The sequence below is a fragment of the Medicago truncatula genome, chromosome 7, assembly GCF_003473485.1.
Source record: "Medicago truncatula cultivar Jemalong A17 chromosome 7, MtrunA17r5.0-ANR, whole genome shotgun sequence".
NCBI classification, from domain to species: Eukaryota; Viridiplantae; Streptophyta; class Magnoliopsida; order Fabales; family Fabaceae; genus Medicago; species Medicago truncatula.
Window position 1 is genome coordinate 28,035,241 of NC_053048.1, and position 25,449 is coordinate 28,060,689.

The 25,449-nt window shown below is 30.3% G+C and overlaps 1 protein-coding gene and 3 long non-coding RNA genes across 4 annotated transcripts; all 4 read left to right on the forward strand.

Annotated features, from left to right (window-relative positions):
* The first annotated feature begins 5,972 nt into the window (after positions 1–5,972).
* Positions 5,973–6,657, forward strand: LOC120577133 (uncharacterized). Its single transcript, XR_005643186.1, has 2 exons — positions 5,973–6,079; positions 6,172–6,657. It is a non-coding gene; the product is annotated as an uncharacterized lncRNA (long non-coding RNA).
* Positions 6,658–9,475: 2,818 nt separating this feature from the next.
* On the forward strand, positions 9,476–10,450 carry LOC120577139 (uncharacterized). The gene is made up of 2 exons (XR_005643193.1): positions 9,476–9,615; positions 9,943–10,450. It is a non-coding gene; the product is annotated as an uncharacterized lncRNA (long non-coding RNA).
* Positions 10,451–15,728: 5,278 nt separating this feature from the next.
* On the forward strand, positions 15,729–16,813 carry LOC120577115 (uncharacterized). Its single transcript, XR_005643146.1, has 2 exons — positions 15,729–15,865; positions 16,342–16,813. It is a non-coding gene; the product is annotated as an uncharacterized lncRNA (long non-coding RNA).
* A 4,753-nt stretch (positions 16,814–21,566) lies between these two features.
* On the forward strand, positions 21,567–23,062 carry LOC25498453 (macrophage migration inhibitory factor homolog). The gene is made up of 3 exons (XM_013593369.3): positions 21,567–21,764; positions 22,439–22,639; positions 22,740–23,062. The coding sequence occupies exons 1-3, from the start codon at positions 21,654–21,656 to the stop codon at positions 22,788–22,790; spliced, it is 363 nt and encodes a 120-aa protein (XP_013448823.1). The 5' UTR covers positions 21,567–21,653; the 3' UTR covers positions 22,791–23,062.
* The last annotated feature ends 2,387 nt before the right edge of the window (positions 23,063–25,449 follow it).

Genomic DNA, 25,449 nt, shown 5'->3' on the forward strand with positions numbered 1-25,449 from the left:
AAAAAATTGAGAAATAAAGCCAGGAAACATCTTTAAAAAAATCCTGGGAAACATAGATAGAAAATTACAATAAATAGAATGTTTTTATATGAGATGGAAATATTCAAGATTAATTTTTTTTTCTTTAAAAAGGTAGTTGGATTTTTTGAAGGAAAAAAGGTAGTTGGATTAACCGTTAAAAAAATTGAGAAATAAAACCAGGAAACATCTTTCAAAAAAACCTGGGAAACATAGACAAGAAAATTACAATAAATAGAATGTTTTGATATGAGATGGAAATATTCAAAATTAATTTTTTCTTTCTTTAAAAAGGTTGTTGGATTAACTATCAATAGAAGAATAATTTGTTTTGATGAAAATATGTTTGAAGATTAATTTTTGGACACGTGTTACACCGTCACCTATTTAGATTAGATCAATAAATATGACATATTTTTTATATTTCAGTTTCAATTAATTTAGGATGGTGAATGAAACACTAATATACAGTGAATAATGCTAGTTTTCTTAAATGTCATATTTTTTTTTTATAATTTTGTTTGTTTTCTTAATTAATGGGTAAAAATTTTCACGACAGTCTTAATAAGCATAACTCAATTGTTAAGGACAATGCATTGTCACGCTCATTCATTAGGTGATTTGATAAAAGAAATTTCTTGGAAGGAAATCATTTTAAAACATGTAAGGTGTATTATTTATTACGTAATTTATCATTCATGTGTGGAAAAAGTTATAGTATCATTTATTTCAATCAAAATTTAAGTAGAAAAACTCACTCTTACCCACGTAAAAACAAAAGTTAGAGAAAGATTATGGAGAAAGGAATAGGCTGATTTTAGACTTACATGTAGAAGAGGAATCATCTATCAATGCACGATACTATTACTCATGCAATTTATTTTATGATGGAAAAGTCAGTAACATTACTACAAATGCATATTTTTCCCGTTTTTTGTTAAACGTTTCAACTATCATTACCAAAAAAATTAAATAGAAACAAGTGAGATATATTTATTTCTTTTGGTTAAATGGAAAAGAAAAGTGACACATGAGATCTATTTATTAATTTTATTTAAAAGTAGGAATTAATTAATTAATTACTATATATGTTTCTTTTGTTACATTATGGATTTAGGAAGTTTAGATGTGTGTGGTTGGAATTAATCCATTTTCCGAGTCATTCTTTTTTAAAGAAATTTTATTAAAAGCATATTAGCATAAGATCTATATAGTTACCAAAATAGCAATTGTTCACAATTCTAATAGGAAGGGTAATACAGATTCAAAACACCAACAATTGAGTCATACTAGTTGGATCCAAACTGCGAGAACTAATGAGTGATAGATAGCTCTCATATAACTATAGATTGATGCTCTTACCAACAAGGTTGGACTATTAAAAATGCATTAGGTTCCGAAATATTAGTCGAGATCATAAGCAAAATCTGACAAATAATTATTTCAGTTAGCACTAAACTCAGATTCTACCGACTCGTTGATCTTTAACTAGAGCACATTAAACACTTGATATGATCACTTCAAATCAAGTGTGTGTTGGAGGTTTTATGAGTGGTTTTCAAATCCTTTTCTTTGTCTAGACCGGATTTTTCGGTTTTTTCTTTTGTTTTTGTTTCTTTAGGTGATTCGAACACTCCTTTTACTTTTTTCTTATTGATGGATCAAGTATTAATTGTACTTCTCTCATTATTCTCTAATAAAATTCATTTTTTGCTGTAAAAAATACATTGAACACTTGAACTTAATCATAATGTTAAGTTTTAATGGCTTTATAACACATAGCAATAAACTTAGACACATCCTAAGTTTATTTCAGCGAACACACTCACATTAGCATAAACTGAGATACAAATGAAGTTTGAGATTTATGGTTCACTGTATATGATTGGGTGATGCTATATATCACGACAAAATTATCCCGAATTTATCACGAGCGGTCATTTTTATGGTACTAAAAAAAAAAAAAACCTCCACAAGCATATGGCGGTTGCCAACAATACAGGAATTGGTGTTTTACATGTATCAGGAAGCTTTCAGGAAATTATTATTCGTTGTATAAAGCATTTCCCTATATGATTTTAGAAGGGGGGAGAGAACTCACTTAAATTAAATCTATTAAAGTGGATTTTGGAGACAATAAATTTAATAGGTGTTATGCATCGCATAACACACCTATTAAATTTGAGCATTTAAACTAATCCTATATGTGTGCAAAGTTGTCATCGTGAGCTTATCTCAGTTGATATGGACAATGCATAATATATGTAAGTTTCAGAGTTTAAACCCTGACCACAAAAAAAAAAATGTGTGCCAAGTTAAATATTGAAATATATCGACACATTAACCCAACTTGCTTTTAAGGTAGAAATTTTGATTTTGAAATAAAAAGTGATGGAAAGTCTAATTTTGAATATTTCCAAACACATATCCAAACATGTCATACATTATCATTTTGTTTATCTAATTCTCTTTTGTTTTATTTCTCGAAACTAGTTCCAAACCCGTGCTTCGCACGGGTTGAATAACATATATATATATATTTTTTTTAATTTAATTTCGAAGGAGAAATCTTATAAATTACAGAAAATTGTTGTCCTTTATAAATGTGAAAATCAATGTTGCTTAAACCAAAATTTTGCAACACAGAGTCTAAAACACTACATAAAAAATAACATAACAACTATTATATATCTTATCTTATTATTCCTTAACGATAACCCGAACGCAAAATTTTGTCCTAACCTAACTTCTTTGCTTAATTTTACTGTATTAACCCTATTAAATCATCCATATTTAATTTAATCAAAATGTCAACGTTAATTGTTAGGGAAATCAAAATAAACAAATCGCTTCTAATTTTTCTCCATAATTTTACTAAACAAATTATATTAACCCTAGATTTAATTTATGCAAAATGTCATCTCTTATCTCTTATTTATAAACATTAACCCGTGACGCAATATTAACCCTAAATTTAACCTAATTTTTTCGTGTGACTTTACTATATTAACCCTAGATTTAATTTATGCAAAATGTCATATCTTATTTTTAAATGTTAACCCGTGACGCAATATTAACCCTAGATTTAACCTAACTTTTGCGTGTGACTTTACTATATTAACCCTAGATTTAATTTATGCAAAATATCATCTTTTATTTCTAAATGTTAACCCGTGATGCAATATTAACCCTAGATTTAACTTATTTTTTCGCGTGACTTTACTATATTAACCCTAAATTTAATTTATGCAAAATGTCATCTCTAATTTTAACCTAATTTTTCCCTCCACACTTTTGCATTTAATGTTTATCTAAAGTAAAATAAAAGTATGTTCCCAATTATATGTTGTTTTTTTGGAAAGAAATAACCGTTAACCCGTGTCGCTATACTTAACATAATCTGTTACTTATAAATGTTAACCCGTCTTGCTATACTTAACCTATTTTATTTCTTAAAGTAAACCCGAATGCAAAATTTTGCCCTAGATTTAACCTAACTCCTTTGCTTAATTTTACTGTATTAACCCTATTTAATTAACCCTGTTTAATTTAATCAAAATGTTAACGTTAATTGTTAGGGAAATCAAAATAAACAAATCGCTCCTAATTTTTCTCTTTAAATTTACTAAACAAATTATATTAACCCTAGATTTAATTTATGCAAAATATCATCTCTTATTTCTAAATGTTAACCTGTGACGCAATATTAACCCTATATTTAATGTATTTTTTCGCGTGACTTTACTATATTAACCTTAGATTTAATTTATGCAAAATGTCAGCTCTAATTTTAACCTAATTTTTCCCTCCAGACTTTTACATTTAATGTTTTTCTAAGGTAAAATAATAACCTTAGATAATCACGGCATAAAATAAATTCTTCGAAAGAAAAGATGTTAAAACAACGGAACATTGTGATTCATCATAAAATATGTATGGGCTACTAAGTTTATAAATTCAACAATTGGCCTAACTTGAGACAGATTGGAAAAATCGTTGTACGAAGTACATTGAGAAGATGCCGAACTCTGACTTAAGTTATGACTGATGCTTTGCTTACTAAGTCTTAAACTTCTCAACAACCGGATAATGTAGGTTGATGAGCAGCCTCGAACCTGACCAATTGTTACATATATTTGGGTTGTCATTGACTACAAAATGGAAGCAAAGAACTCAAGGTAATTATAGATGGTAAATGATAAAGCTACGAAATATTTTTCCCATAGTGTTACATAAACTATATTCTCACTGCATAAGACATCTTTCAGGTCATTATCAAACTTATACAAAATTTATCATCTTATGCTGACAAATAAGAAAATATTACATTTTATCTTTCAACACAATGTTCGTACACAGTTTCTTTCTAGTCCCAATTGGAATTGTCTTGACAATCTCATGAAGAAGCCCGATGATTTCTCAAAAAAATTACTATTATAAATGTTGGAATTTATACTATATGATATTATATTTGTTGGTGTCATAGAAACATATATGTTTAGTTTTTTTGAATAAGAAAAAGATATTGAAATATAATATTAAAAAATAAAGAAAAGGTTCCCAGCGTGAGTTGAAAAGAGGTGTTTGTGAAATAAATTGTGGAGAAGTAGTTTTTTAAAGTAATATTCAACAACTTCTGGTCAAATCTCATTCCATTCAATTTTATGCGTTCAAAAAATATTCTTTTTTTAGTAAGTACCTAATTGATATTGTGTTTGGCCTAACTTCTCCTTAAAAATGTAGAGAAATTTGAAAAAAGTCGGGTCAAACGATACCTTAATCTCCCACAACGGCAATGTAGAAACAACTGAATTTGAGAGAAAAAATTGAAAAATAGTTAAAAATATAAAAATTGGAAAATAATTAAAAATATAAAAATTAGAAAATAATTAAAAAAATTGGTTAGGATATTTGTGAGGTTGTGATGACTAAACGATATTGAAATTAAATATATAAGTGATAAAAAGATAATAAAATTTCTTTGAAAAAAAGATAAAATTAAATGGAACCTCCTTAAAAAATAAAATGGAACTATTGAAAAAATAAAGTTAAATGGCAGAAAAAAACATATTGAAATATAATATTAAAAAATAAAGAAAAGGTTATCAGCGTGAGTTGAAAAGAGGTGTTTGTGAAATAAGTTGTCGAGAAGTAGTTTTTTAAAGTAACATTCAACAGCTTCTGGTCAAAGCTCATTTCATTCAATTTTATGCGTTCAAAAAATGTTCTTTTTTTAGTAAGTACTTAATTGATATTGTGTTTGACATAACTTCTCCTTAAAAATGTAGAGAAGTTTGAAAAAAGTCGGGTCAAACCATACCTTAATCTCCCACAACGGCAATGTAGAAGCAATTGAGTTTGGGAGAAAAAAAAATTGAAAAATAGTTAAAAATATAAAAATTGGAAAATAATTAAAAATATAAAAATTAGAAAATAATTAAAAAAATTGGTTAGGGGCAAAAATGGAAATTCATAGGCAACCTTCAAAAAAAAAACTCAACCAATTAATAATTTACCAAATTGCCCCTTATAGGGGCAAAATGGTAAATTCAATGGACATTTCTTTTAATAGAAGTATATAGATTCTTAATACATCTTGTTTTTAGTAGTTGTTGTTTTATGATTCATTTTAATTATTTATTATTTCATTTCAACTAGTTACTCTTGGTCGTATATAGTTTATTGACAAAGCAAACATTAAAATTACATTAAACTTTAAAAACGGCAAATAAATAAAAATAATTATAATTTAGTGTATGGATGACATCACATACTCACAATGAATATGTCAAAATCACGATGACCAACCGTGATTTTTTGAAAGATACACTTTGTTGCTTCTGTAAATTAAATCACGGTGGACCACCACCATGATACCAAATATGGGCATAATCATATATCATGATTACTATATATAATGGACTTTGAAGTTTGCTATGCATATATTGCAAAAACAAAAGATAATAGAGCTTTAAGATACAATCTTCACAAGAAATGGCAAAATATATTTCTCAATATTTTCTCTTGGGACTTTTATGCATTGCGTTGGTTCTGGCTTCGGGTAAGCATCTGAACTTTGAACCTTAAGTTCTATTATATATATATATATAGCTTAAAAAATGAGTTTTAAAGTTGTGAATTATTTTTTTGTAGCAGGTCCAACACCCAGTTTGAGCAATGATCCACATATTGATCAAACTGACAGACCATGCATTGCTGCTTATCATTGTTCTGAGAATGGAAATTGCGACAAGTTGTGCCGTGAGATCGGATATAAAGGAGGAGACTGTAATCCAGGGTATTGTTGCTGTGATGTATAATCAGAATTGAATTACATGATTATAAATATTTATGTGTTTTACTAATTATCGAATAAACAATCATATCAAGAAGATGATTGAATAAACTAAATAAGAAACATCATCCTCAAAACTTTTATTTTCACGTTGAAGAAGGTTATATATATCAAGTATACATGTTCATCTCAACAAAAGCAAAAAGTGGACTACATGAAAGCAGTGACCAAACCCAATGTGAAATAAAGAAAGCAAGAGGTATAGACAAGTTACTGTTTTGATGTTGCAAATGTACACTTTTTTAAATAAATAATCCCCAATATTGCTTTTAGCGGCATCAAAATTTAGTATTCCAAGTTATCGTATCCACAAGGACTCGTGCGAAACTAGAACCGTTTAATAAATATTATTGTTTTAAGTAAAAAAAAATGGTTGTTTAAACATGTGGTATGTGCAGTGTAAGAGATGAAACAAAAATAGAGATTGTATTGTCGTGATTAAGCTTCATTAACTGAGCTTCTAATGCCCTTCGATTATATACTCCTTATGTTTAAATTATACCTCCATCTATCCCTATTCATATGTTGACATGTATGCATAATGAAGCGAAATCCATTGTATCAATCAACTTCCGTTGCTGAGCAAAATAGATTATTGATTCCATGGCATATGACCGGATAATTAATATGATTGCAAACCTAACCCTATGTTTAGGCAGTATCTAGACATGATTTAAAATAGATCATTTAGATAAAAATCTTATATCTCTCACTTTCTAAATCAAATAATTATTTTCGAAGTGCACGTCGAAAAAAATATTAAGTAAAAAGTAAACCAAATATATAACGAAATAGAATTCATATATAAAAATGCAGATTAAATATCTAGATCAGATTCCTAGCAGGTTTACCTAATCCTAACAATAGAAAGGATTAGTTTACATAACAATAACCTTACAATGATAAAGTGGTGACCTCTATTTATGGTAAGTGTAATTTCTCTAGGCGAAATGTGTCTCACCTAGCGAATCTGATATTTCTTCATATGGAGGACAACGACCGCTCAACCTCGAAGGTCACTAGTCCGCCTTACTTCGTTGGGCAGATTGATGTTTGCCCAACGAATTTGCTCTTGAATCTCCTTGAAAACCTATCCGCAACTCCTTACTACTAGCTCATCTTGGCTCGCTCACTAAAGGTACTCCGCCTCATATCCTTGTGAGGAACCTCACGACCAAGTTACATTCTTAGCTAACTTTCCTACATGTTAAGTTGCTTCATGGTTAATCTTCCTTGACTAAATTTTCTTGGTGGCTAAGTTTACTTTCTTTGATTTCTTCATAATTATGTAAATTTACTAGCTTTTTCAAAAAAAAAAAAAAAAAAAGTAAATTTACTAGCTTAGTTTCATCATTGCATTCTTTACTTTTTCATTTAGATAAAAAAAAACCTAAAAAATCAAATGGAATTGGGTGAAAGTAGCTTAACAAGTATTAAAACAATAAATTCTTTTAAAATAAAAATATTAAAACAATAAATATTACTCTCTTCGGTCTCACTTTTTATTAATAAGTATTAAAACAATAAATTCTTTAAAAAAAAAGTCTTCTTCTCTCCTTCTCAAACCCTAGCCGTCACCCCTTTCTTCTTCTTCTTCTTCTTCTTTGTTTTAGAGGGGTGATTTAGGGTCAATTTTGACCAAAAAGCACCCCTCTGAATTGTTTTTCCTTCTATCCTAATTGAATAAGTGATTTCACATATTCTCTGTTTTCTTTCCTTTGTTTTTGTGATTTTGTCGTCTCTGAACATCTATTTGTTTTGATTTCCCGTCATTGTGCGGTGTGTTTTTGATTTCCCGTCTTAGTGCGGTGTTTATTTGATTCAGGTTGAAAGATTAACTTTGAGAAAGTGCAGATCCGATCAATGACAATGACTTTAACGTCGTCAACGTTGCAGATCCGGAAACAAATATTCCGGAGACATAAATGTAGTCATATTAGTCATATTTGTAGGCATAGGTATTTTGCCGTTTTACGCTATTAACATGGATGTTGTGAGTTTGTTCACAGATTCACCCTTTTTCTTTTTAATGAATTTGAATTTGTATTGTATTGATGTACTCTATCAATTTGAATGAATGAATATCGTTAATTTTTGTAAAGAAAAAAAAAACAAAGGGGAAAACTATGCACTTGTAGTAATGTTATTGTCACTTTTTCATGCATATAATAAATTGTATGGGTATCGTATCACACATTCATACATGATACTTCTTCTACATGTAACTCAACCAATCTGATAAAAGCAAATTTTTTATTTCTACCTTTCATATTAATGAACCATAACCAAGATATTTTTTTGATTGTCAATCACCTCCTTCAAGTTTGTCATCTTCCCATTAAATAGGACATTGTGTCTCTCCAATTTAATGCTCCACGACTTTGCTAATTGTTGGGTTTTAAGTGTGAGTGGTTAAGTTCAACATCGTCTATGAATAAATAAATTCTTATATAGATATATAAAAGAGATAATTCATACCTAACGTCTTAAGGTTTTGAGTGAAAATATAACATCCCGAACTTTTCGATGTTAGCCAAATTAAATAAGACAATTTCTTAACATTTTTACTTCTAAATGGAAAACAAAGCTTAAAATTTCCCCACTATCGATCAATCCCCCAACATCATGGGTAACTTCTGAGCCATGAAAAAATAGCCTTCGAAATTTCTTTAACCTTGGCGCATGTGAAAAACAAATGGCTTGTGACATGTGTTTATATTTCCGCAAAGCATACCACACAACATTGTTGGTATTTTTATTTTATTTTTTGACAAATTGTTGGTATTTTTATTTAAATTTTGATATAAATAAATGGTTACTTTTTTCTATGCATGAATAATAAATTACCAAAATAATAAATACCACTCCTTCAATTTTAAAATGTTTGCCGTGTAAGATTATTACAAACATATTAATAAAAGAAATATATTATCAAGCTAAACTAGTCCACCAAAACTGATATCAAAGAGAATTGAATTTTTTATCTTAAGATAAACACGTTCCAAAGTCTCAAGTCAACATCACTAGAAAACCCAAGTGGATTAGTTCCATACTTTTTTTTTTAGGGATGGATTAGTTCCATACTATATAATGATCTTGAAGGTTACTACTATGTATGCATATTTCGAAAACAAAAGATAGTAGCAAGAGTTCAAAGATAAAATCTTCACAAAAAATGGCAAACCACATTTCCCAATATTTTCTCTTGGGACTTTTGTGCATTGCGTTGGTTCAAGCTTCAGGTAAGAAACATATTAATTTTGAACCTTAAGTTCTATTTCTTTTAACATACAATTAACAAGATTTTTTTTTTGTTAGCCTAAAGAAAACAAAGAAAAATATATCCTTTTGGTTATAACTAACACTATATAATACTATTATTTTCTTATTTCTTTCTCTTGCATGTAGGTTTTTATAACCTTTCTTATGAAAATATTAGCTTAAATCGATAGTTTGTTATATTTGATCAAAAATAAAGTTTGATACAATCTTGCTCACATCCTTGTTAACATATAAAAGTCTTTAGCTTAAAAAATGAGTATTCAATTTGTGAATTTTTATTTTTGTAGGAGGACCAATGCCATATTTGGTTGATGGGTGCTATAGCTATCTTTCAAGATATTGTGATAGTCCTAGTAGTTGCGAGGCAACGTGCACTCATGAGGGATTTGACAAAGGAGTATGTTTTGGAACTATTTGTTGCTGTCAGTATAATTGAAATAAATCACATAATCATATAATTTATATATGTGTTATTACTCAATATCAAATAAACAATCTCATAAAAAAAAAGAGATCCAATACACTAAATAAAAAACATCTTCCTCCGAAGCTTTTATTTTCACATTTGAAGCATGGAGAACTTGATAGCAGTGGACAAGCTCAATATGAAATAAAGAAGCAAGAGGTAGAGAGAAGTGGGACATGTGCAACTCAAAGACAGGGCAAAGAATTATGCACTCAAGCTACCTTAATTGTCTTAGTTATGTCTTGTTTTGTTATTGCAAATGTACCCTTTTTAAAATAATAATGTATCCTATTTTAATTAAATAATAAAGATTTCTATGAGAATATGTGTTGAGTATGCTACATGTGTTGATCATGATGGGTTTTTTAAGACTAGCTGAGCATTTTCACTTCTATCTTCTTTAAACTAAAAATTCAAAACCCCAATCTCAATAAACCTTGAATTTACAAAAACCAACAAATCCCTAAATTGATTTTGAGATTCAGTTGACACAAATTAGGAAATGTCAATTATTATTTAGAATATAATGAATTATGTTTTGGAGTTTTTATTGTTGTTCATCATTCTCTTTTTAAATCATTTATAATGATGATGCTGAATGAGGACGAGGAGCGAAGGAGAAACAAGACCGTGGGAAACAAACAGTGGTGGACGTAGAACCCCCTAGGCACGCATGTGTCCAACATGGTGATGTTGGTGCTTCCTCTTCAGTCGTTGGAGGTAGTATGACTTGGGTTCCGATTGTTGTTGCTACTACTTCCATGGTGACTCAGATGGTTGATGCCGAATCCATCCCAACTTTGTCATCTAACTCTTTCAACTTTGCTCTGGATAATGTTACTGATCATGTATCTCAAGGAGAGTTGCCCCGTCCGTCTAGCCCGGTGTTGGAATTTGTTTCCCCTGTAGCGCATGATGACATGCATTATGTGGAAGAGGAGCAGTTGCAAATGGAACTGCGTGAGGTGGTGGAGAACCCCAACGTTTATGATGCAACTACTGCTCTTTCTGATGTCGCGAAGCAGGAACAGTCAAGACAGCGGGAGCTGGTGGAGAGTCCTAAGGTTTTTGATGCAACTGCGACACTTACATACCATGTAGCGCACGATGATGTGCAAGAAAGGTCTGCTGAATTGGTTTCTTCTGCTTCTTTTAGGGAAGTTTCATAGATTCTTCAAGATCATCATTTTGTAGAGCACGATGACATGCAATTAAATTCCCATGTTGATCCTCTTGCAGTTCGGCCCATCCTTGTTAAAGCAGATATTGTCACCAATATTGAGGCTCGACCATTGGAGGTTTTCACCGCTTTTGAGTCATTTGCAGCGACATCAGGCAATTTGATTTCAAAAGCTTCAGTAGTAATTTACAGTAACCCAAGGATTCAGCAAGATATGGAATTATGGCACAATATCCGTGAATATGATAAAAAGTGCACTGAGGGGCCTTTCACGTAGGTTTTAACAAAGAAACAGAAGCAATATCCTGTTTCTTGACTTCATCATTGTTGGCGTTGCGGTGGACTAGTCGGGAGTTAACCCTCTTATTTGCGAGAGGAGATTTTTTCTAGGGTTTGTTCCTCAGAGAAGTCACCACCGATCCTTCCAGACCTAATAAAGATGGTTTGAAAGTTGGTTGCTACTGCAATAAAGAAGGAATTTTTTGTTGGTCCACCGCGGTCTGTCATGACTTCTTTTCCACTAGAGGGGTGGTGGTGGTGTGGCTACACGTGCTCCTACGCTCAAGTCATGAATGGGAAAGATAGTTAGACAAATGTTAAGATACATAGTGAGACACCTCACCCAATGATATGCATTGGTATTTATTGTGGATAAAAATGACTTTTGGTTGTTAGGCCTTCACCTAAAAAGTCGTCCTCAAAGGACACTTGTAATGATCTATGGACAATCACCACATTGGATCCAGAGTGGACGGTCTAGATCAACGGGTCGGACCGCGATCCAGTGGGATCTAGCGTGTGTTCAGGATATGGGTCCGCCCTGCGTGGGATTCTAGTTAGGCTTGAATCCTAACTTGGATTGGGCCCTGACCCAATCTTGAATTATATATATTAACCTATTAATTTACACCCACCTAAAAATGTTACGGTGTAAATTAACAAGTGTGCACTTTTTCATTTTGATAAAAAAATCATTCAACTTTATTATATAAAACTAGTAACTAAGATTTCGTTTTTTTTTTTGTTTTTGAAGAAACTAAGAGAAATATATAAAAGAGATAATCAGTCCCTCAAGCACAAGGTGTTGCAAAGGGAGCTGAAAAGAGTTAATTACATTACAGTAAGGCTAAAATAGCCATAAATCAAAAACCAAAACAGACTTTACAAGACAGACTGTAAACAACATAAAGGTTTTTGTCTCCAAAAGGGATAATCAAAAGCGAACGTGATGTAGTTAGCTTTCAACCACCAAAACGTTTGAAGTTTAACCCTTTCAAAAAGAGCTTCCAAATGATCAATTTGGTTTTGGAAAATCCTCAATTTGCGATCTTTTCATATAATAAATAAGACCGAAATCCAAATAATAGTAAAAGCTTTCATACTAAGATTTCGTTTTTATAACTTTCATTTAAATGTTGTTAATTTTCATCCACTTTGCTAATCTACACTCACATTATTAAAACATTGTAAACGTTAAACAACATACAAAAAATATAAGTTGGCTTATAAACAAAAACAAAGAAGAAAAACTTCCTTGCAATTATAAATATCCAATTTAATTTACACCTACCTTACTAATTTACATCTACTTTGATCAAAACTTACAAAATTATCATAGATTCCATAGTGACTTAAAATAGTAAAAAATGGTTTTGTTGTCCAAATAAAAATATGCACACTTATTAATTTACACCTTAATGTTTTCAATGACACATGTCTTCAATGCCTTCCGCGAAAACTCATCATCAAACATGTTGATGGTCAACCTGAGATACGAAAACATCATGTTGATGATCACGTGAGAGTGTTCTTCGGTTTAGCTGGACAAAAGCTTTGATATAATGCAGATCAAATCAATAATTTTAACATTTTTAACGTTGCAAATACGGAGGTATTAATATTTGAAACACTTTAATCTCGCCATATATTTAAGCGTTGTCATATTTGTAGACATTTTGTCGATCTATATACTATTAATCAATATGTTGTGAGTATGTTTAGTAGATTGATCCATTTTGATTTTAGCAATTTTTAGTTTGTATTGCTCAATCGATGTATTCTATCCATTTAAATGAATGAATGTCATTGTTTTCGTAAAACAATAATAATTTGGCAACTATCCATATATTGGAAGAAAGAACTACTATCCATATATTGGGTTAGCGTGCTTTAAATAAAATTTCCTTATAAAAAAAAACTCTTAAAATGGATTAATTCCAACCACACGAAATCCATTACCCTTTATTTTCTTTGTTTTTTGGTAGATAATCCATTACACTTCTCAGTTAGTGTTATTTCATTTTTTTTGGTTACATCAGTGTTATTTCATTTAGCTTGTAAGTTATGCTTGTGTATGAGAACAATTTCAATTTTTGACAACTATGCATATAATGTGCTAACGTGCTTTTAATAAGATTTGCTTATAAAATAAAAATTACTCAAAAAATGGATTCATTCCAACCACACCTCTAAGGAAGGAAATCCATCACACTTTCTTTTCTTTGTTTTTTGGTAGATAATCCAAAAGAAACGTATAATGTAAACAGAAAAAAAAAAAAAAAGTATATATAGTAAGGAATTCTTACTTTTAAAGAAAATAAATAGATCTCACGTGTCACTTTCTTTGGTAACAAATTTTCTTGACATGGTTGTTGAAACGTTTAACAAGAAAAGGAAAAACAATGCACTTATCCAAAAATAATATTTATTCATTTAAATAGATAGAGTATATCATTCAACATCGATAAAAGCGTAAATATGATAAAACAACAAACAAACTCACATTATCAAAAGTAAACGAAATATTCATGTCTTCAGATTTGCAATGTTAACGTTCAAATCATTGAGTGAATAACAAATTTTTCAATATAACCAAATGAGCACCACAACAAAACAATAAATTAAACAATGCCAACACAATGCTACATTTAGACAACGAAATCACGAAGAAAAAATACGATGAAATAATGAAGCAAAACGTAGATCTACATGAAAATCACTTACTTTAATTGAAATAGAGTGAAAAGGATAAAAATGACTAATTTGGGATAAGAAATTGACTCAAAACCACTCTCTCAATCGAAAAACTATAATAATTTTACTAAACTTCCATCATAAATTAATGCCAACTGATTTATAAAAAAAAAAAATATATGACACTTTTACTCAACTAATCTAAATAGTTGACAGTGTAATCACTACAAGAAATTGTGTTTTAGAATCAACAGAAAAATGGATGCTAATAAGCAAATTGCAGACGCTAATTGCTGTTTGCGTCAGTGTAGACTCCAAAAAGTTGAGGACAATAATAGCTTTAATTTTTTTTTTTGAGAGAGACAATAATAGCTTTAATGCTAAACACTAGCTTCCATTTGACGCTAAATAGCATCTATAAAGTGGACACTAAAACGGCGCTACACTAGTTAACATTCACTAATTATGGACGCTAAATCAATGACACGGATACATTTTTAACCGACTTAAAATGTCTCATTCATTAAAAAAAATAATTCGATAAACGATAAACATTTTACTAAAAACCATCATTAAAATTCCAAATAAAATGAAGTAACAAGCATTCACAAACCAATGACTTAATAGTTATTACTTATCACCTCAAAAGACATCTACCTATTAGAGTAACATATTACTTGTTAAATTGAATTAAACAACTCCAACAAACCTTATTTATCATTCCAAATATAGAAAAATATAATAGGATGACCATAGTTACTTGTGAATACATGAATTTTCGTTCTGTATACAAAATCTATTCTCAACAAGATAAAATAACAAGAAGCATCATTGCAGGATAATCTAGAAAACACTATAATCCAAAGTAGGATTATAGTATTTTCATGCCCTGGTATTTTATCTCGTTGGATGGTCTGAGAAGGGGTAAAAAAAATAATCTTCAAACATTTTGACAAATAGTTATTTAAAATTTTCTCTATCGTTTGTTATTTCAAAAAGGAATTATCTATTAAAAAAATTGGTTACAAAAATTAGACGAGCTCCTGGTGCTCACCAAGGTCGGGGTTAAGACCTCAAACTCAAAAAGAGCGTTTATGAAGATACTTATAGATCACTCACCAATGATGTTTCCACATTGACAACGACAATTTAACACATGAAATTGCGTGAGTCAAATCTATATATCAATTGAGTCAACATATATTGATAATTATCTATTAAATTTGATAAATGCTATTGTGAGTTTGATATAATTTAAACTGAAGTTAATGAAGGATAAAAATGAGAAAGAAATAAATAATTATAATTAAAATGTATGATTATATTTAAAAAGACCTTACTTTATGTATATATTTGGCCTCTTAAAAAAATTGACAAAATAATAATTAAATTTACATTGAAATTTGAAAAGAAACGGATACAGTATCATATGCATACTAGTATATATATAATGAACTTGAAGTATGCTATGTATTGCGAGAGCAAAATATAACAGAGTTCTAAGATAAAATCTAAACAAAAAAAATGGCAAAACACATTTTCCAATATTTTCTCTTGGGAGTTTTGTGCATTGTGTTTCTCCTATCTTCAGGTAAGAAACAACAAACTTTTTCTCTTTTTCTTTTTGCTAATAAGAAACCTTTTTTTTTTTTTTTTTTTTTTTTTTTTTTTTTTTTTTTTTAAGAATGCTAATGAGAAATATATGAGCTTTGAACCTTTAAGTTCTATATTTTTTATAATATACTTTAACAAAAAATAATAATAACGTTTTCTTCTTTTCTTTCATGTCAGTTTTCGTAACTTAGGGAAATATTTGCTAAGGTCAATAGTTTGTTATATTTGATAAAAAAAATAAAAAAATAAGTTTGATACATTTTGTACGTCGTTCAATTTTTTTAATAAACAATTATATTAGTAGGGAGTACAAGGGATACTCCAACTCGATACAAAAAAAGGTGTTAAACAATTACATGTTTTGAAGACGATCGTGTAAGTCGTTGTTAACATTATATAAATCTATATCTTATAAATCGAGTTTTAAATTTGTGAGCTTTATTTTTGTTGCAGGATCAACCCAAGATGTGAATTACTGCTCTAAACCTTGCCCTAATACTTGGGAATGCGACGCAAAATGCCGTAGTCAGGGTCAGGGAGGAAGCTGTATGGGAAACTTTTGTTGCTGTCAGTAATAATTGAAGTAAATTACAATATTATGAATATTTATAAGTATGTTTTCCTATGGAGAGAATAAATAACTCATTAAAAAAGAAGAATAATAAACTAAATAAGAAACATCTTTTTGCAAAGCTTTTATTTTCATGTTTGAACCATATATATCAGTCATACATATTGTGATGTCTAATCTCAGCAGAAGAAAAAGAAAACAGTGCACAAACTCAATGTGAAATAAAGAAAGCAAGAATTAGAAAGAAGATGGATCTGTTCAACTTAAAATTAACAGGATATTTCTTGTTTTTTTTTTTAAGAACGGATATTTCTTGTTTTGATACTGCTAATATACCCATTTTCATTAAATAAATGTACCTCATTGTAAACTTATAATTTGTGTACAATAAAATAAACTTATAATTCAATAATAAATATTTGTATATGAATTTCGGTTGAGTCTAATTGAAATCCTTCGACCAACACAACATGCTACTATGATATGTTGATCATATGTTTTTTTTTTACGGACCGGCTAAGTTGTTGATTAGCTATTATATTTATAAATCTAACGTTAAATTGTACTTCCCCGTTTTTACGATAAGAAACAATAAATTTTTTAAGTTCATTAAATAACTGATGTACATAGTCTATGTTTTAAACTAAATACATCAGTCATTGAATATCAAAAAGTGAATTGTCTCTTATGATAAAGACCGACTAAGTTTTTTCAAAAATTCCCATTTGAATTTTTTTTATTTGGGATGTTTTTTACCCAAGAGAATATCAAAAATCATTTCGAAATTGATATATTTATCATTTCTCATTTTCACTCGATAATTTCTTTTAACAAGCAAAATGAATTATTGAAATACATGGATTACTCTAACCCATATATAACAAGAAGAGTACACATGAAGTGAAAGGCAAACAACATATTACAATTCAAATCGAAAAAACAGTAGCCTACTTCTATCCCTCCCTCAATACAAACTGAACCCTCTTTTCCTTAAAAAAATGCATCACGCAGCACGAATGTTACACATAAAGCTCATATGAGATTTTAGATTTCTGCTCTTCGCCCTGTACTTTTCTCTCGCATCCAGTTGAAAAGACATTAATGCCCTTGTGCTAGTTAAGTCACGCACCATTGGCATGTGCGCGAGTTAACTCACGCAGCTTGACCGGTGGTCAGAACTGAAGAACTCACGTTTTTGGACCGTGTTCAAAGCATTTTAATTGGTTTTGCACGTTTTTGTTAAGTTATTTCACGTTTTTTTACTATATTTATGGTAGATATAACCTATGTTACAATCTCCCCCTATAAATACACCTCTAAACTTCCCCTTTTCCACACCATCTCACATTCTCACTCTCTTCCTCACTCTCTCCCCCTATGAATCTTCTTCCTTTCCTTGCTTTTCTTCTTCTTTATTTTGGTGTAAAAAGAGAAAGAATGATAAGTAGTGGGAATGCTAGGGAAAAGATAAGTAGTGAGCAGCTTTCTTGGGGAAAAGAACCAGATTGGGTAAAACTAAATGTGCAGATTTAGTTTTACCCTAAGAAAGCTGGTTTTCTTGTGGATTTCTTTTAGTTTTACCACCAGAAGCTAGGTTTTCTGGTGGTTTTTTTTTTTTTTAGTTTTACTCCAGGGAAGTCGGTTTTCTGGTGGTTTTTATTTTTTCGCAGATTTAGTTTTACCCTATTGTAAATGTAATAAGAATTATATTAATAAAATGTAATTTATATCTATTATTCTTGTTTCTTTATTTTCGTTAATTCTTGCATTTATTTTATGATTGCGTATTGAATTAATAAATTCAAATAAAGTAAATAAATGAATTAGAATAAATTCAGCGTGAATTAGAATAAAAATTGTGTATTGAATAAATTCGAATAAAGTTACGTATTAAAAAATCGAAGAAATGCCTAATTAAATTCAGCGTGAATTCGTATAAAGTTGCGTATTGAATAAATTTGAATAAAGTTACGTATTAAAAAAATCGAAAAAATGTCTAATTAAACTCAGCGTGAATTCGAATAAAGTTGCGTATTGAATAAATTCGAATAAAACTTACATTACTTTACATAAACAACATGTATATCAACTATATATGTTATCACATCAAATTCCTTCATATAAGACGAGTCATCACATAATACATGTTTATAAATATGCTCTATCATTACATTATATTACATCACATTACATTCGGGAATGTACCTTCCACCTACAACAATTATCATACCTTTGAATGGGGTAAATTCAAACTTGCTAAACAGCAGGACTCCAACATGCGTCCGACATTCCCATTGTTCCATTCAAAAGATTAAATTATTGTTAAGTTTGGTTCAAATGACGATATTCAAGTGTCAAAAGAATGAGGTCCATTCCTTGACACTTCAATACCTTCATTTAAACCGGCATAACAAGAATTTGATCTCTTGAAAGGAACAATAGAAATGTCGGATGAATGTTTGAGTCTTGCCGTTTAACAAGTTTGAATTACCCCATCTAGAGGAAGACAATTGTTGTAGTTGGAAGGCACCTTCCAACTACAACAATTATCTTACCTTTGAATGAGGTAAATTCAAACTTGTCAAACAACAGCTATCAAGCATTCATCTGGAAGTTTTATTGTTTCATTCAAAAGATTAAATTCTTGTTAGGCTTGGTTTAAATGATGGTATTCAAGTGTCAAAAGAATGAGGTGCATTCCTTGACACTTCAATACCTTCATTTAAACCAGCCTAACAAGAATTTAATCTTCTGGTGAATGCTTGGGAACTGTCGTTTGATAATTTTGAATTACCTCATTCAAAGGAAGACAATTGTTGTAGTTGAAAGGTGCATTTCCCTACCTAATCACGAACTTCTGGCGGAATCAAAATTTTGATGATATCTTCAGTTGATCTCAGCAACGTTACCCGCATATCGATCCACTAGAACATGATGTGCTCCCAAAACATGCTCGTCGCGTTTTCGTCGTTCGTTAATTCCACCCAAATGAATGATACTCTTCCCTCGTCGAGCGTTGAACGTTTATATCGAACGTGTTCCACCCTCCTTGTGTCTCCGAGGTTGACTCCCTAGTTGAATTCATTCAGTTCATCATTGAGACCTCTTAACGATACACCAAGGCACCGAACCTTCAACCTCTGAGGTTCTCCGTCGTTGAATTGTGCATGAACGTCGATCCACCCGACCATTGCTTCAAATCTACACAATAAGAAATTAAAAACAATCAATGAAAAACTCATTCAAACAATGAGCCAAACACTTGGAGTGCAAATTATACATAAACCCTAAAACTCATAACTACAACATTAACATGCAAACATCCAAACACAATTAAGCAATATAAATCATTTACATGTAACATTTTATCAATTCTTGCAAAAAAATCAAAATTTAAACAAACCTTAATTCTAAAACAAATCTCTAAAACTCAAAACTACAACTTAAACATGCAAACATCTAAACATTTAAGCAACACAAGTCATTTACATGTAAACATTGTATGATTTCTTGCCAAAAACATCAAAATTTAAACAAACTCTAAATCTAAAATTTTTATAATTTAAGAGAAAAAATCTAACATATAAACATACAAGGTTAATGGTGTTTGATTATGAAAACTTACTTGTTATTGAAGTGTTGTTTGATTTGAACTTTGGATTTGGGTGATTTGAGAGAGATTTTTGAGATTTTAGATGAGAAATGAGGAAATGAGGTGTTCTACCTTGTTTAAAACAACACTTAGCGTGAGTTAACTAACGCGGCGTTAGTTAACTTACGCAGCGTTAGTTAAGATGCATAGAGATTAACACTTGCGCTACTTAACTAGCGCAAGGGCATTTTAGGTATGGCTACAGGGCGCGTGTGTTTTGTGCATGGGGAAGAGCAGAAATCGAGATTTTAATATGTTCCACCAGTTCTACAACGAATAACCAACGTAATTGTGCAACTTTGTGAAAAACTGTTATTTGCCACAACACTTTAACTGGTAGAGGTTTGAAATTGATGGTTGATGAGATTGAAAAATAGAGGTTTATCAGTAGAATTAGCGACAATATATATACTCATGAAACTCAAATTGTTTTATGTGTAAATTAAATCCCATTTGTAGTTTAGTCCCCAAGATGTTGCACTGAGTTGGACTACACATAGACTTCTTACATGTGTAATAACTAAAAAATTTCTCGATAAAAATATTAGGTGTTGTTCTTGTAAGGTAAACATTTTAAATTTAATGTTCTGTTAATTTTACTCAGCTATATGAAAATTTCATAATATATGTAAGTTTTATGGTTTAAACCCCATACATCTCATTTATACATCGTAAGAGGTGAATTTTTAGCTAATAAATTACTTGATAAAAAAAATATCATAATAAATTGCAAGAGATAAATGAGATGATTAGTTAGTAATTTCTTTTTTTAAAAATAATTGGTAATAATTTAATCATCTCATTTATTATGGTGAATAGTCATACAACTTATCTTTGTGAGTTTAACTCATCAGTTGATAGGAATAATACATAATATATTTATGGTTTGGAGTTCAAACCTCGACAACAACAGAAAGAAAATGTCACACAACTTTAGCGCAATTTAATGCATTTTACGAAAGAAAAAAAAAAGATGAAATAGAAATTTTAAATATTATGATAAATTGTAAGTAGCACCGAGGAGTAGATAGAGACAAAGACATGTTGCCTACCTTTGAGGTAGACTATCCAAATCCATAATTCAAATAACAGGTGTAGGCGATGTTAAAGTTTTCATGAGTGTGTACAATTCACAATCTCAACCATTAAAAAGATAGTGAACACTTGAGGACTCTAAAATTTTGTTTGATTATTTGATACATATTTATCATCCAATTATTTAATATCATTTTTTGTATTTAATTGTTTTAAAATAATTTTTTTTTAAAAGGTATTGGTATCAAACAAAACTCCTAGTTACCAAATAATTCTCCTAAAATGATTCAATCATTTTATAAAAAAAATAAAATAAAATCAATCATATATCCTAAAATAAACTTGAAAATAAATTTTATTCAAATGGAGAGCCAAATTTAATTTTATCCTAGAGAACTATATTCAAGGTCAAAGAAAGAAGACTAAAAAGATAATAAAAGTTGTGTGGTGGTGGTATTTGCCATGTGAGTGAGATAAAAAAGAAGCAAAGAGTGAAGTGAAGTGAAGATGCCTTGTCTCACCCTTTCAACAAACGTTAGCTTTGATGGTGTAGATATATCTTCCATACTCTCTCAACTCAACTCTACAATTGCCAACATCTTGGGTTACCCCAAATCTGTATGAACACTTTTCCTTCTCTCTCTTAAGCCTCCCTATTTGCATGAATGTATGCATAAATTATTGATTAGTTTTATGGTCAAATTATGGCCTTGTGAAAATATGGATAAAAATTTCATATATAAAAAATTGGAAAGTTTGTGAATCAGTTTTATTTTTATAGACAAATGTTACTAGTAACCAAAGTGGTTAAAATAACTAAATTTAAAGATGAAATTTTTGAAAGAATCTGAGTTCAAATCTTGATTGAAACAATTTTTAGTTAGCTTTTGTTTACCTACCTCCCTCTTGAATTATAGATTATTATATAATACTCTCACTTAAGAATCGAAGAATCGGAGGGTTAAAACAAAATCTCTAGTATATAAGTTATTTTTCCTTCAATTTGAACCTTAGCTATTTAAATCATTTGGCTACTTCGATTCATTTAACTTAAAATTATATTAACTTAGTTAATGAATATTTAACCCCATTTTTATCTCATTTTAAACTAATCCCGGGTTCAAATACAAGGGAGCATTATTATCACACTTATTATAACAATTTCAGATTATATCTTTAAATGTTAATTTTTTAAAGCTGAAATAATGTTTTTTTAAGTGTGCTATTTCTTTGTTCTATACACGTGATATGAAGTCTATCTTCAATTTTCATTTATAGATATTAATTTGCAGTATGTGACGGTTTCATTAGAAGGATCAATACCAATATGTTTTGGTGAAACTGAGGAGCCAGCAGCATATGGTGAATTTGTGGCTATTGGTATTCTCAATCCAGATTTGAACAAGAAACTAAGTGCTGAAATTGCCTTAGTTCTTCACACCATGTTGTTGGTGCCTAAGTCACGTTTCTACTTAAAATTCTATGACATTGAGGTTCCCAAATTTACAGTCTTGAATTGTTTCTAACTTTTAAACAATGCAACGCTCTCAACTTTATAGTATAAGAGAGCTTCATTTGTTTGTTAATGTGCAGGGCTATAATTGTGGACTGAATGGGGGTCTCATGGTGGTTGAAACCAAATGATTCGGACAAACTTGTGGACAGATTGACTCGCTAAATTGAGTGCTTTACTTTTTCATGAGTTCATGATCATGGTGGTTGATCTTTTCCGAGTGTTTGGGAGAAATTTTGGAAACCTAAAGAGCAATTTCCAACTTATTTTATTCATGTGAAACTTTTGCTTTTTGTCCACAAGCACTGCTCTGTTCAGTTCTTCATAATTTGATCCATATTGTGAGAGGAAACTTCAGTTGCTTGTATTTACACTCTCATTTTTCTAATACAAAAATTTATTTACTGAAGGATAATTTATTTGATAATTTCTCAATCCGCCCCCTATATTCTCATATGCCTTTCAAATACACTATCAGAAGGGTCCTCCCGTTTCGATAGCTAATGAGGAACAAACTGAGAAATTATTAATTAATTTTATGGGAAAATAAGTACGAAATATATCCAATAGGAAAAATCAGACTTCATACATTACAATAAACATACTTCTAAATCTAATCAACTTTCACTAGAAGAGAAAGTGATAGTTTAAGGAATCGACATAACTCGAGTGTTTCAATCTTTTGACTATTGCAACAATTCTAAGGGTCAACAAATTTCACATCAGACTAATTTGCTCAGTGGATTAAGTATAAGAATGCCTTAATGGCCATCGAGTGTTGCTAAGGACTCGCTAAGAAGTCTTCAAGTTACTACTCTCCTCCTGAAATGTAAAGGTTGGTCAGGAAAGACTAATGACAAGAATGTAATAAAACTTCATATTGATTATATAAGACGCAATATCTGCCTATTGTTTCCAAGGAGAGCCCAGAGGACCATCCGCATTGGATCCAGAGCAACCATACAAGTGAAAGATACACCACACTTTTACCCAAAACCTTAAGACAATGGGTTTATGGGTCTTCTGTGATCTACCTCCACTTTTCTAAGTAGTGTGGTACTTTTAACCCACAGTTACTACACAAAACAAAAATACATTTACAGAAGTGGAGTAATATGGAAAAATAGCATACTTTCATAGTGTATACAATGACAATGCATATCCATAGGTCTTTGTTAAATAAACATCTAATTTGCAGCTTATAGCACAAGCACTTATCATGATAAGCACTTATCTCTAAGCTATTTCTATAATAAATATGTTTTGAACAAGTTGAAACACTTTAGGTCTTGGAGAACTTAAAAAAATAAGTTGAAATAGCTTTTGAACAAAACTGTCATAAGCCGCTTTCATAAGTTATCCCAATTAGTGTCACAAAACTTATGTCGTACAAATAAATTCAAATAAGTCAATCAACAAATACCCTAAATGGCTAAATCCAACTATAAATCACAAGGGCCATAGAATAATCAAAATCATAAGGTTAAAAAAAAATCCTCACTGTGTAATTTCCATCAAAACAAATATAAGTCCCTTCAATTGGCGGTGGAGGCTCCGGAGAATATTCAGAATCTTTCAAATAATGTTTGTAATGTCTATAATAAGGTGGTGGTGGTGGGTATGTTGCTGTTGCCATAGCAAAAATCTTATAGCAATTTTAATTTCAAAAGCTGCATCATTCAATAGAAACATAAAAAAATTAAGATATCCGTCTATAGATTTAATTTGATCAAAAAATAACGTCCATTGTACCTGAGCGCAAAGAACATGTTTGGAAGGCTACGCAATATGAAACCCAATTTTTTAACACCATTACGAGTAAAATAGACAACAAACTAATATATAACAATAAATAAATAAATATATAACCATATATCCTTTTTATATATATATATATATATATATATATATATATATCTTGTATAAATAGATTCTTTATATCTAATCCTAGCTAACCTGAAAACCTTACTTCAAAAACCCTAATCCTTAAAATCTGGCGCCATCAAATTCAAATTTGAATATTAAATTTCTCTCTCATGCCACAACCTACTAACCTGCATCCAAAAAGCAATGCATTTATTGTAATATGTTTTCAAAAAAATATGTTGCATAGATCAATGGAAAAAATATGTTAAAACAGTGCAGAACAGTGCTCAATGTGCAAGGTATATTTTTAATGAAACATCATTTTCGTATGTGCTTTTCTCATACCTTTCTTCTATTCCATCGCTCATTCTTTTTTTTTTTTTACAATCCATAGCTCATTCCTTCTTCTTTTCTTGCAAGAGTTTTATGAATGAAAATAAGATCTCATCTCTATGCTCACTCACAACACTGAACCAATTTTTTTCATTTTCCTCTCTTTCATTTCCCAATGGTCTACTTCCTCTGATAATTTCGGCAACGTTGTATTGTTCTATGGCTATCCCTGTAACCTCTGATGTCTAAATCAAACCAATCAATACCAGAAACCACCATGAGAATAGTGAGACTGAGCGCAAGAATTATCAGATTGAGATGAGGACCTGAGCGGTTGAAGAAAAGTAACAAGACCTCTATCATTTTACAATTGCCCTTACTCTGTCAAATTATATAACACACAAATACTTAGAGAAATTCTTACAACTTTCAATCTTAGAATTTTTTAAGGATTCTAAAGTCATTTGCACTTTAACTTTCTTACACCTATGGTTGAATATCAAATGTAAACACAATCTTATTTATTTGTTTAACTCTGATTGCAGAAGTCTTTTACTTGTGTGTTTGAGCAAATGGTGTATCTTACTTGTG

Coding starts and splice junctions, on each gene's coding strand:
- LOC25498453 (XM_013593369.3), top strand. CDS start 21,654: ATGCCTTGTCTCACCCTTTCAACAAACGTTAGCTTTGATGGTGTAGAT. Junction 21,765..22,438: donor TCTTGGGTTACCCCAAATCT/GTATGAACACTT, acceptor ATTAATTTGCAG/TATGTGACGGTTTCATTAGA. Junction 22,640..22,739: donor TAAAATTCTATGACATTGAG/GTTCCCAAATTT, acceptor GTTAATGTGCAG/GGCTATAATTGTGGACTGAA.